Source organism: Azolla caroliniana, unplaced genomic scaffold (genome assembly GCF_043228905.1).
Source record: "Azolla caroliniana isolate FFs.n. ecotype wild unplaced genomic scaffold, voAzoCaro1.0.p SCAF_13, whole genome shotgun sequence".
NCBI classification, from domain to species: Eukaryota; Viridiplantae; Streptophyta; class Polypodiopsida; order Salviniales; family Salviniaceae; genus Azolla; species Azolla caroliniana.
Window position 1 is genome coordinate 15549435 of NW_028230448.1, and position 12420 is coordinate 15561854.

The window sequence follows — 12420 nt, forward strand, 5'->3', positions numbered from 1 at the left end:
TTGGACATGTAAAAATGTCATTACATGATAAAGAAAAAATTAATCAATTCATTATTCAATTATGTATTTACATGTCCAAGTGAATAGAGTATCATGTATATTAATAAACTCAAAAGAGGAATTGAAACTCCATTTGTTTACCCCTTGTCCATGATTCCATGATTTTAAGCTTGGAGATAGATAATGAGAATGATTTGAGATTGAGGGATTAGGAGAGTAAAAATGGACATGTAAAAATAATGATTATCTTACAACATTAATAATTTAACCTCCATTTATTTACATATATCCATGGGAGTGGTGTGTTTGAGATGGAAAGACAATGATTTGAAAATTGAGACCCGCAAGATTTGATATGTCGTTGGATATGTAAGACAATTATTAATTTCATAAAAATAGGTCAATTACTTGTACATATCAATGAGTATGGATGATATATAAAAAGAAATTTGTTTGAGATGACAAGGTCAAAACATTGTTTTGTGAGGATGGGTTCAATTGAATATGGTATCCATATTTATAAATTATAATATACACATATCCAATGGCATCCCATAATTGGAGATAAGTGAAGAAAGTTGGTGAAGCCAAGTATGTCCTTTGAATGTGTAAAATAATGCTCGTATTTTAAAGACTAATGGTCTATTAAGCGGAAAGATAATTAAGAAACTATCTCTATGTTTTATGCAAGAAATAAGCGCTCTCATAAAATATATGTGCTCAAAAGGCAAGGCAATTTCCAAGGAATCTTTTGTGCTGCTGATTGACAATTTTGTGAAGGCAAAAACCAAAGGCTAATATGCCAAATAATCGGTGCCCTCTCAACATCGCCAAAACCTTGCATAATGCTTAAATGCCCTATTGAATGTTCTCTTATCTCCCTCTCAACATCGCCAAAACCTTGCATAATGCTTAATGCCCTATTGAATGTTCTCTTGTCTCCTACCAATTAGTCAACACTTTGATTCATTTGTCTTTGTCTTTGTCTCTTTCTCTCTCTTAAAGATTATTTCTAATGTTAAGCATAAAATAAGGAAATAGATAGAAGATAGTGAAGAGAATGAGTGAGAATGAAGGGATTGAGACGGATTCGAGCCTTGAATGATGTCCCATACCACCACCATGGCATCAACTACTTGCCACAAGATCACAAGCTCGACGTAGTCGAATAATTTGTTAAATGAGGATAGATAAGCCTCATATTTATAGCTAAACCTAAGGCCCCCAAGCAAGTTCACACTTGGCCCTTAAGAGTTGTCCCAAACCCTTAAAGTAATCCTCCATTCTTTACACTCAATCAATCCTCACATATTTTTCCTCGTGTGTAGAACACTATGGTACAAACTAACACAAGAGGTCATCACTCTACTAGAACACTCTCTTTGGTCGAAAAGGTCATATTTGATTTTGCCACATAAGTCAATATCTATTTAATCCCATAAGAGGACATTTAACGACAAAAATAAAATCCATCTGCCCCAAGGAGGTTAATATAGCTTAGCTTTCTTTCTCTCTTTCTCTTTCTAAACAAAAGTTTGAATGGTCATCACTCTCCTAGAACAAATATTTCATCTTTGGCAACTTCGCAAGATAGGGTCTTGAAAGCATTTATATTATATACCTGAAAACAGCTTTGATGTCTTTAGTGCCCAAAATTTACAGACAAATTTTGTTAAATCTTCAAGATATAAGCTTTGAAGCTTATTTTATATACTTGAAGACAGCTTTAATGTGTGTAGTACTTTGGTAGACTTCATATACACATGTATACTGCATACAACCCTCATAGTTGGAATATTTAACAATTGCAAGATACTGCCTGGAAAGCTTATTTTATATATCTCAAAACAGCTTTAATGTCTGAAGTACATTGGTAGAGTATACATATATAGTACATACAGCTCTGGCAACTTGATTTCCGCGACCTCTGTTGGGGGTTCTCAAAAACAATTTGATGATAAAAATATAGTTATTTGGTTGCGAGACTCTTCACTCAATCACTCTTTCACCCGTGGCATATAAATTCCAAAACAAGGTGCTCAAGATATACATGATCGAAGTGAGAGTTAAAAATGCTTGAAAGGAACCCAACCATTGTATGAAATATCCTATTCCAATCGTGCTGATGATAGCACCCATGGTGCCAACAGTGTTGGCCATTCCTGTAAATAGACACACACAGTCAAACCAAGCAAAAAATCGGCAGGTAAAAATTTCTTGACTTCCTTGCTTACCGTGGAGTAATCCAGCATACCTAGGAGCAACTTCCTGCCAAATCCAACAAGCACGCTTAATAATGTGATAGAAACAAATTTCAAACCTTCCATGCCCTCTAAGACAAACATAGTTCGGGCGTTCTCAAGTCCCACCCACAGAAAACACAATAAAACTATTTTCAATCTGTTTGGAAACCTTTGGCTGTACTTTACAGCAAAGGTTTTTGATGGATAGATTTACCCAAATTTACAACAAATATCAAATTTTACTGGTTACATTTAACAATCCAAATGTTTACGAAAAGAGGAAAGATTAGCCAAAGTTTTTCTACACTTTTATGGTTAAATTCATCCACTGTATCTCTTCATGAGTCTTTCTTATGTTTTATATCCCAGCAAAAGAGACTGAAAACGTGGGAATACTTAATCAACAAGAAAAATAAATAGAAGAAGAAGCATATACTTGAAAATTGACAAGAAAGCCTGCTTGGCTGAAGGCACTTGCACCAACTGCAACAGTAAGCCATGCGGCTGCAACGCTAGCACTTTTGCAAAAATTTAATGCAATAAGGGCAATGGCTGGCACCACAAACCCAATTGACTGCAATAAAAAATTCCTTGAACTTTTAATCCACAGTTAAATTTACAGAAGCAACGTTTAAACCATAGTTGAAATCTAGTTAACTTCTCAGCTTTTGAACCATAAATGGATCGTTTTTTCGTTCTATCAGTCAAGTCTTATACAAATTGCTTCCCTACTTTTTGCTCTATTATTTTAATATGCTCATATTTTTTATAATGGAGATGGTGTGATCTTTTGGCATGCCTTACCTGCATTATCTTCCTCACCACAGTAATGCTTAATCCATATTCAATGAGAAAATCAGAGCATGTCCCTGCAAAACATCCTACGGCTGCCATCATTGTCCATGGCACAGCACTATACCATGATGCTTGTGTTAAGTTCACGCCATACACCTATATTCAACATTTTATTGAACTCATCAACAATGAATCAAGGTATGCAACCTTATCTACTTATAAATATAGTCCTGGCAGTATAACTTACCGAGCTAAAATAAATCGGCATCCATGATAAGAGGACAAAATATCCCTGCAGAATAACATAAATTATAATCTCAGGTCTTTGTATAATGACTCCATGATGTTAACTATTGTCATTATAATACATCTTTTTTGGTTTAGTTAGGTCAAAAACAATTTTCCGCCTATTGATATAGGACTCATGAGCATGGCTAGTTTCCAATATCAGAAGATGGATGGCTATCCAACATATCAGCCCTATCCACACATATATACACATCTTCCTAAATTATGTGATAGGGAGACATGATCATCATGAAGGTATTGAAATCAGTAAAATGATACCAACATTTCATTAGATTTACATTTTGCCAAAGAAACTAGTATCAATAACTTACCCAATTATTCATGAAATTGGCTACAATTATAGCCCATGATGGTAGTTTGCTGAGCAATAACCCAAAAGGTAGAGATAATTGATCTCGTTCAGCAGAAGTCGAAGTGGGAGAAGGAACAATATTGCTCTTGGAAACAGTCTTGTTTTTTTGCTGTATATATTGAAGCTCCAACTTGTCGATATTCGGATGGGTTTGTGGATTATTTGTAACAAACGAGAGCCAGAAGAAGAGCCATACAGCTCCAATAAGCCCGAATGTAAGAAAAGGCATATCTACACCAAAGGCAGAAATAAGAATTGGTGAAGCTAACAATCCCATTACAATGCCAAGGTGAAATCCTGCCATTGACATGCCCACCGCTCTGGCTCTTTCTGTGCGGGGAAACCAGCTGCAAAGAATGTTGAAAAACTTTGATCTTAGCATCATTGTATAAGCGAGGCTTGCATGAACCAAGAGCATTTACAATCTAATCAAACAAGAAATTTTCTAGCATTTATAACTTCCCGCATGATGTTTGATTTGATGTTATGAGCTTATATAAGCCAGATATCACCATGAGCCTACTTTTCACAATAAAGTTCCTGACATTTTCCAATTTGGGAAAGGGCCCATTTTCACTCATGTTTCACTTTCAGTGACCAGCATTATGAGAGTCTGTGAGCCAGAGCACAACTAGACCCAGGGCCACTTTAACAACAGAACTTCCTGATATATTGCCATTTGGCAAGAACCCCCTTTCCCTCATATTTGCCTAAAGTGTTCAACAGATCGTCTGGAGGCTATGGTCCACATAAACTAGTGAAGTACGCTCCACCTCACCTGCCGAAGTTCATAAATGCTAGGTCCAAATCCACAATGTGGCCAGAAACTTAGTGTGGAAAAACCATTAAGAACTTTTTGCATTGGTCTATCACACCACTTATAAGGCATTACCAAGAAACCAATTGACTTTTTTCATGGGAAACAACAGGGTTTCTAGCAAGACTTATCATTACTAATAAACAAAGTTGAGTTTTTAATTGGGAGATTTACCTAGTTAGCATGTTGTTCATGGCAGGCATGGCGACACCTTCAGCGACACCCAGGAGGACACGCATTGTGATAAGGGCAAGGATCGATTGCTGGGCAGCCCAAGGTGTGAGCACGGTTGCGAGAGACCACACGGACAATCCACAAGCCATCACATTCTTGCCTCCATAACGGTCCACTAGAGCCCCTCCAACAATAGGAGAGAGCACATAACCCCACAGGAAAGACGACTACGCATGACGAGGGGACGAAAATGTTAAACGTCTCAAACTCAACCCTTCTAGAAGATTTTCTAACACAAAATTTACCCAAAATGTTATGGTCTCAAGGTTTCCAGAGGTCTCTGGAAGTTGCTTCAAGTTTCTCGGAAGATGTATTCCAAAAGAGATTTTCTTAGAACACAAAAAAGTAAAGATCTAGATTGAAGAAAATTTTGGAAGTCTCTACAAGTTTTGAGAAGTTTCGCAAAATGTCTAGTTAACCTCTGGGAGCTTTAAGAAGCCTTCGGAAATCATCTCAAGTTTGTAGGAGCTTTCAGAAGTTTTGGCACCGGAAGTTTCAAACGAAAATATAAGTTTCAAGAAGATTGAATTACTCTATTACCTGGACAATTCCAGAGAAGCTTGTGCTCCAATTGTAGAGAGAGGAGAGGCGAACGATGGCAACTGACATGATCACCCTGTCGGCATTACAGAGGGCCATCGCAAACGCGACAAGGGCCAACACTTTGATTCGTTGCGAAGAGAGAAATGAGACCGAATTATGGTGCTGATGAAGGCGAAGAGATGCGGGGCCGAGATCTACAGGGACATCGTACAGGTCTGACACCAAGGTATCGGAAGGAGAAGAAGAAGAAGAAGAAGAAGAAGAAAAAGATGATGAAAATGACGAAGACGATGATGATGGAGAAGAGGAAGGGATTGGAAGGAGAGATGATCGAGGGGGGCGGTCCCAAGGAAGCGAAGCAGAGAAAGAAGAAGACAGCGGTGATGGCGAGGAGGGAGGGAGAGAAGAAGAGTAGGAAGTAGAGGTAGAGAGAGATGCTTCTGTTGCTGAGAGAGAGGAAGGAGAGAGAAGGGAGGTGTGGCGATGGCGATGGCGATGGCGATGGCGATGGCGAAGAAGTGGCGGAGCAGAGAGGAGAGAGAGCTGCGCCGTGGCTGCCATAGTTAGTTAGTTAAGGTGGAGGAACAGGGGATTGATTCTCTTCTTCTTATTCTTCTTCTTCTTCTTCTTCTTCTTCTTCTTCGTCTGTTTCTTCTGTTTATTTAGCAAGCAGCAGCCTTTTTCTTTGTTTCTTCCTGAGGAGAGACGAGTTCGTCTTCTTCCTCTCTTCTTAATACAATGTTATGTTTTATGTTTTATGTATGTTTTTTTTATATACATATTCAGATGTATCGATTGCTTTAAACGTTTTGGGGGGTTTTCCTGTCCACGAGTCTTCTGTTGAACGTTCGCTCCTCCTCCTTTTCTCCATTCGCCTTCCAATTTATTAATAAACTCTCCCTCTCTCTCTCTCTCTCTCTCTCTCTCTCTCTCTCTCTCTCTCTCTCTCCATCAATCAATGCCAACGCACGTGAATCTTCTCATTCTTCCCTTCCTTCCTCCCCCTTTCCACGTGTCCAAACCTCATATAGGACGAGACATGCCGGCCGAGCCTCCCGCCTCCACGTGTCGCAATCTCACAGGATGAGACGTGCTCGACAGTCCTCGCACGTGGCGAAGGAGAGCGAACATGCTTTGTTTGGATGATGGCGCTCCCGCAAGCCGGCGGCGGTTCACTGAAGGAAGTGATACACATCTCATGTGTGTGCGCATGTGTTCAGGAAGTCGACACGTGCAAACGGGGGGGGGGGGGATTGGGGGGCTCGATTGATCACATTCCGTAGTCTGAATCTCATGTATCATCATTCCCTTCCATGAGAGATGAATGAGTTTCCCTTTTTTCTCTCCAGAGGTAAGGTGAATATAAAGCTTGTATGTACATCTTGAAAATTTTGAGGGTCGCACGATGCTTCATTAGAAAGTTCACCAACAGATTCCCGTTAGTAATGAGCTATCAGGTGCCTTAGTCAGGACGATTGCATACGAAACTTTACAGGATCTTGACGGCCCCACGAATCCGTCTACAACACACATCCCCTCTCCTTTTCACATGAGAAGGAACCCAGGACCTGGGCTCGTGCTCGTGCTCGTGCACTCAACAACTCGATGTGCTTGTTTGTCATGATTTTGAATATTCCTAAGAGTTATATCCCCCTTTCTAGAGTTTGTTGACAACATATGTTATTGTTCATTGTAAGGTTATAGAACATTTTTTGTGTCACATGTGCAATTTTTTTCTCTAGTCCTTGTTCATGTCTTTGCATGGTGGTTTGATGACATTTGTGAATGTCTCGCAACAAACAATTATCAAGGACGGTTGTGAATCCAAGATTTGAAATGTCAAACCCCATAAAAAAATGTATGGGTGGTTTGCTTAAATAATCAATTGATCCCATCCATTTTTACTTTCATTATATTGATCCCAATACCTAGTCGGAAACATTTAATTTGATAATGCATGATTACTTATGTATTGATAATATAATATATCACGTGATGAATATGTTGCATGTCACATGTGATGTGAATATTACACGACAATCCTAATTGTAATCGCCACACACCATGTACCAAGAAACACAACTCGAATAATAGTCTACAAGCCTCATGCATAAAAAAATAAGTGTGACTCTATTACATTCTATTGAATTCATTTGAAATAACAAAATAACTATAAATTGGATTTTAATTGGAGTTGTATTGTGGTGTCCCTTTTATGTGCATTTCACAGTATGTATATCTCATTACATCATGCAAAATACATTCAAAATAACACAATTATTAGAAATAGAATACCATTAAAATTGTGTGTGTGTGTGTCTCTCCAAGCTACGGTCATTAACCATACACTTTATTAAGTAAGCCCATGTTTTTCTTGACAATGCGATTGTGGTAACTCTTGCCAACCGTGGCTACTTTAATCATCAATTGGGTTTAATTGTATTAGCATCAATACAATAGATGTAGTAATGGTAAGCCATGTTTTTACTATGCAATTGGGTTAAGTGTCACCAATCTTGTTACTTTAGTCATGCGCTTGGTAAGTATCACTAACCTAATTACTTTAACCATGCACTTGTTTTAAGTTTCAGTAACACCAATACTCTACTGGATTTAACTCTTGATATACCATTACTTTATTGGGTTGCTTTAACGATACCATTTACAATATGTATAGTAAGGTAAGTTGTGTTTTTATTAATCATGCACTTGTGATTTGAACCAACAAAATTAACAACCTATAAGCCAATGCAAATATAAGGATTGAATGCATGACTTGTTGGCATATGTTTCACAATCTCACCAATGGAGGTATAGTGAGGATGATAGATCAACATCCAAGCTTCAAGCCACCTATGCCTTAGAGGACGAGACTAGGGATCACATTTATGCACAAACCCAAACAAACATTGGGGGGAATGGGGGGAGGGAAGGATATTAAGCTAAAGAGACATGTGACCAAAATTTCCTTTATGTACTAATAATAGATTAACCACATACCAATTTTCAATTCCTCATATATAAGGTTGTACAAGCTTTCAAGAACTCCTAATGAGGACAGAACAGTCAACGATGACATTTGGCATGCTCTTTGCTTTGATCATCTATTTTAATAAATGATAGACTCATCGAAGGTCAAAGTAGTCTATTGTGAAACCACCTCACACTAGTTTTCCATTTGAACTATCATATTTTCTTTTGTATGAGTAGTCTCCAAGCAATAGAGCAACAATCTTAATTGTGGTGCAATTGACGCATTTCTCCTTTTTGTCTTACACATGAAACTTCCATAGGTGTTTTTACAATGATGGCCTCTTGAGGCAATCTCCACGTAATTGAGAAGAAAGTATAGCAAATATTGGATGCATGAATACATATGTTTCATGCATTGTGATGCACAATTTGACAAATCCACTCTTCACTCTATCATTTTTTAAACAATGGAAGTTAGGTATGAATGTGCTCATCCGTAATAAGATCAAATTTGTTCAAAAGGTGATGACAATAGACCTAAAAAAAACATAGCCAACACCATGTACAAAGATATGGCTCATAACAGTGATTCATCTGGCTCACTCCAAACACTCTAGGATACACGATCTTCACATAGAAAATACGATGGCTACATTAAAGGGCCCAAAATGTCATTGGCCAAAATTGAGAAATATTCCTCACAATGCACTACTAAGAATATTGTTGTAATGGGTTGTAATGGACAATGTTGAATACAAGGAGTCTTGCTTTGACTGACTTTAGGACCATGCTTTGATAGTCGGTGAGAGCATATTCCAAAATAGTTAGCATTATTGATTTACAACCCCATAATAACAAAACTTTCCAATGGGGTGGTGTTTTGGATTTAGTCTTAGATCCTTTCTTATGCTTAGATGCTCCAAACATTGGTCTTAGCCCTTTGTGTATAAGATTGATTGCTCATGTTCTCTATAAAGCTTTAGGACTCGGTACTCAAACTTCCTCTCTATATATGATGACTTAGTTTCTCCCTTATTTTCCCAAGCATATTTCTTGCTTTTTGTGAGGGACGATGAAGCAAAGATTCACATGTACTTTGAGAGGGACTAACAAGTATGGGTGCTTGTTATGCACACATAACGTAGGTGAGGGTGGGTCACTAATATTTATATAAATGAAGCTCGGTATGTTCACTAATGTTAGAAATGGACTAATGTGCTTGGATAGAATGAATGATAGGTGCACTACCATGATCTTCACAATCAATGAATGGAGAGTCTTTTAGAAAAGCACATCCATTCAAGGGGCCTAGCAAAAGGTATAAATATGAGGTCTAGCTACCCTCATAAAACACATTACGTTGTCGTGGGGAATTCTGGCTATGGGAAGAAGGGGAGCCGGAGAGTGCAGGAACGGGGGTGTGAATGGATGCACACAAAGCTTGTCTCTATGTACAATATGTGTAAATAACATAGGACTGGTAAGTACTAGGGGATAGGGTTTTGATGGGTACTTTAATGACCCACACGTATAGAGAAGAATAAGAGTGATTGATAAGAGGAAATCGAGGAGATGATCAAGGATAGAAAGTGGTTGTAGTAAAAGCTTGATGTAATAGTCTTCCTCTCTCCTTGCGCTATAAAAGGACGGGGAGAAGACTAAGAAAAGTATCCTCGCTTTAGGAGAACGAAGTGTTGCCGGACCGAGCTATGCAAACTTCCGTTTCTCTCTTTCTCAGTTTCAATTTCTAGTTGTGCTGCAAGGCCTCCATTTCACACGGGTAGCCCGTGTGCTCTTGATCGGAGGCTTGCTGTCGTCTATGTGGGTGAGTGTGCGTGGAGCTCAAAGCTCTTTATACCGGCTGCGACCGGCCATAACATACATGGTTTCTTTGTTAATCTATGGTTTGTTGTGTTTATTCTTGTATAACCGGGTCATTTGAAACAGGTAATATGTCGTATTCTCTTTTGGCATAGTTGGCTAGATGTAGAAAAGTACCCTATTTTAGCCTGATATCGAAAATATACGATGCATGCGTACCCCTTTTGCGACTTGATGGTTAAATATAGAACAAAAAAAACCTAGCAATTACTAAATTGTATATGTGTCCACATTCGTGTCAATTTGCATATCATGGAGCACAATTGAAGACTTGGTTCAATATAAAGTTCTAAAATTGGTATCCATATTCAAATTGTAGAGTAAAACTACATAAACCGTAATTATAAATATGTGGTTTTGGGTTTAGGAATAAAGTAGTACCCCACTTGTTGGACGGGTATATCGATAGTTTCATTGTATAATGTCATATAGTTCATGACAATGTAATTGGTAAGAGTAACAATTACGTACGACATTCATTTATACTATGTGGAACTAGTAGACTTGAACCGTAGGTAACTAAAAACCTCTTATTATCAAAAACATTCGCCTTTTCATATACAGTCATGCTAACGGAAATGAGAAATTACGATATCATGTTAATATCTCAAACTGAAGAAGAGCATGGTGACCAATTATATGTAAATACAAACTACGGTTCCAATAATGATTAAAAAGGGAAATTATGAACAGGTGAATTTAATTAAACGATAAACAATTACAGATGTTCTCATATACAAATATAATATGAAGTGATGGTGAACATTATGCCTCAAAATCCTCAATTTTTACATTACGCCATCTACATCAATCTATAAGCAAATCAGGCAGAGCAGGCTCCTCTGGCGCTGATTGTTCTAGACTGTTTTCATTCATGTCATCTCCAAGCTCTCCCGAATCTGATGTATGGTCAAACTGTGCTACATCTTCCAGGTCCACCAGCTCCCCTGCTTCTTCATCAATTGGTTCCATTGGTTCTCGTGAAGTCATCTGGAACATCTCTGTCTCGTTGATGTGTTTTGCTCCGACTTCTTGATCCTGATCTGGACAATCCCAGATTCCTGTGATCCTCATTTTGATGAAGTTAACTTGAGCAGGGTCCTTCTCCAATGCAACACAGTTTCTAAACATCTTCAATGCACAAGCTGTCGTTGTACCTAATGGTTGCATGAACACAAACAAGTATATATAAGAAGTAACGTCTTAAACTTGATCGACAAGATTGAAATTAAATATATATATATTATACCTATGCCAGAGAACAAGTCTAGGACCCAATCATCTGGATTCGAGAAGAGCTCTATGAGGCGGTTGATCAATCTTTGAGGTTTTTGATAAGGGTTCACCATACTTTTATCCCCTGACACATGTCTTAATTTTTTGGTTACAGCTGGGCACATGATGTAGTTAACCACGTTATGCTCATTGACATGTGCTCTAGCCTTCTTCTTTGTAATTGAATCATAGTAGCCCACACAAAAATGTTCGACCGCACTAACCATTCGATCGCCAGGGCTACGTGTAATATTTGTTTTGATCCTATAGAGAAAGAAAATCAAGTATTAGAGGTGTAAATGTGTACATATAATAAGAAGTACTGTAATGAGTAAAAGCGAACTATAACGCACCAATGCATGTGTTCAGTGGCATGACAACGGGACTTCAAAGCTGTTGTGACTGACAGTGATTGCCCCATGCTATGAAATATGACTATCCTCCACAAGGGGGCCAATGTCAGTTCTGCGAAATCCTTTACCATTTTCTCGATCTGAGGGTACTTGAAAGGCACATCATCATATGTTGATCCCGCAATACGGAAACCATATGGTATGTCAGCTATCAGCAAAGTGTAGTGAACACGTTCACGTTCACAAGTGGAAGGATCGCGCATAAATGGAAGGAGAAGGGAAATTTTAGGGGTTTTTCAATGATTTTACAAAACACATTGATACCAGTATCATACAAGTTCAAACATACTATGAAAAAGGTTAAAAATCCACTATTTTCGTGATTTAGAAGTAACTAAAAAAAGACGAATTTCAAAAACATACATTCTCAATTTATATCACAAACTTTACAACCAATGTTATTTTATAAGAAACGATTTTTGGGAAATCATAAGAATTCAAAACACATGATTTTATATTACTCGATTTGTTACAAGCGGAATGTAGTTACACTTAATAGCCAAATATACATTCATGATCACTCCTTTACGGAGAATCACTACTATAACTAATATACAATGACGATTCCTCCTCATCATCCTCGGA

General features: G+C 38.0%; 1 protein-coding gene across 2 annotated transcripts; it reads right to left on the reverse strand.

The window, feature by feature from the left end:
- Positions 1-1816: 1816 nt before the first annotated feature.
- Positions 1817-5568, reverse strand: LOC147856319 (putative anion transporter 4, chloroplastic). Of its 2 annotated transcripts, XM_087329487.1 has the most exons (8): positions 5291-5563; positions 4691-4917; positions 3659-4046; positions 3286-3330; positions 3048-3194; positions 2680-2817; positions 2235-2268; positions 1817-2162 (listed from the first exon to the last, which is right to left on the reverse strand). In XM_087329487.1, exons 1-8 carry the CDS (start codon positions 5387-5389, stop codon positions 1990-1992), a joined length of 1251 nt encoding a protein of 416 aa, XP_087185613.1. In that variant the 5' UTR covers positions 5390-5563; the 3' UTR covers positions 1817-1989. The 2 variants fall into 2 exon arrangements, with proteins under 2 accessions (XP_087185613.1, XP_087185614.1); XM_087329488.1 differs by lacking the exons at positions 1817-2162; positions 2235-2268 and adding an exon at positions 2319-2577 and having other exon boundaries at positions 2640-2817; positions 5291-5568.
- Between the last annotated feature and the right edge of the window lie 6852 nt (positions 5569-12420).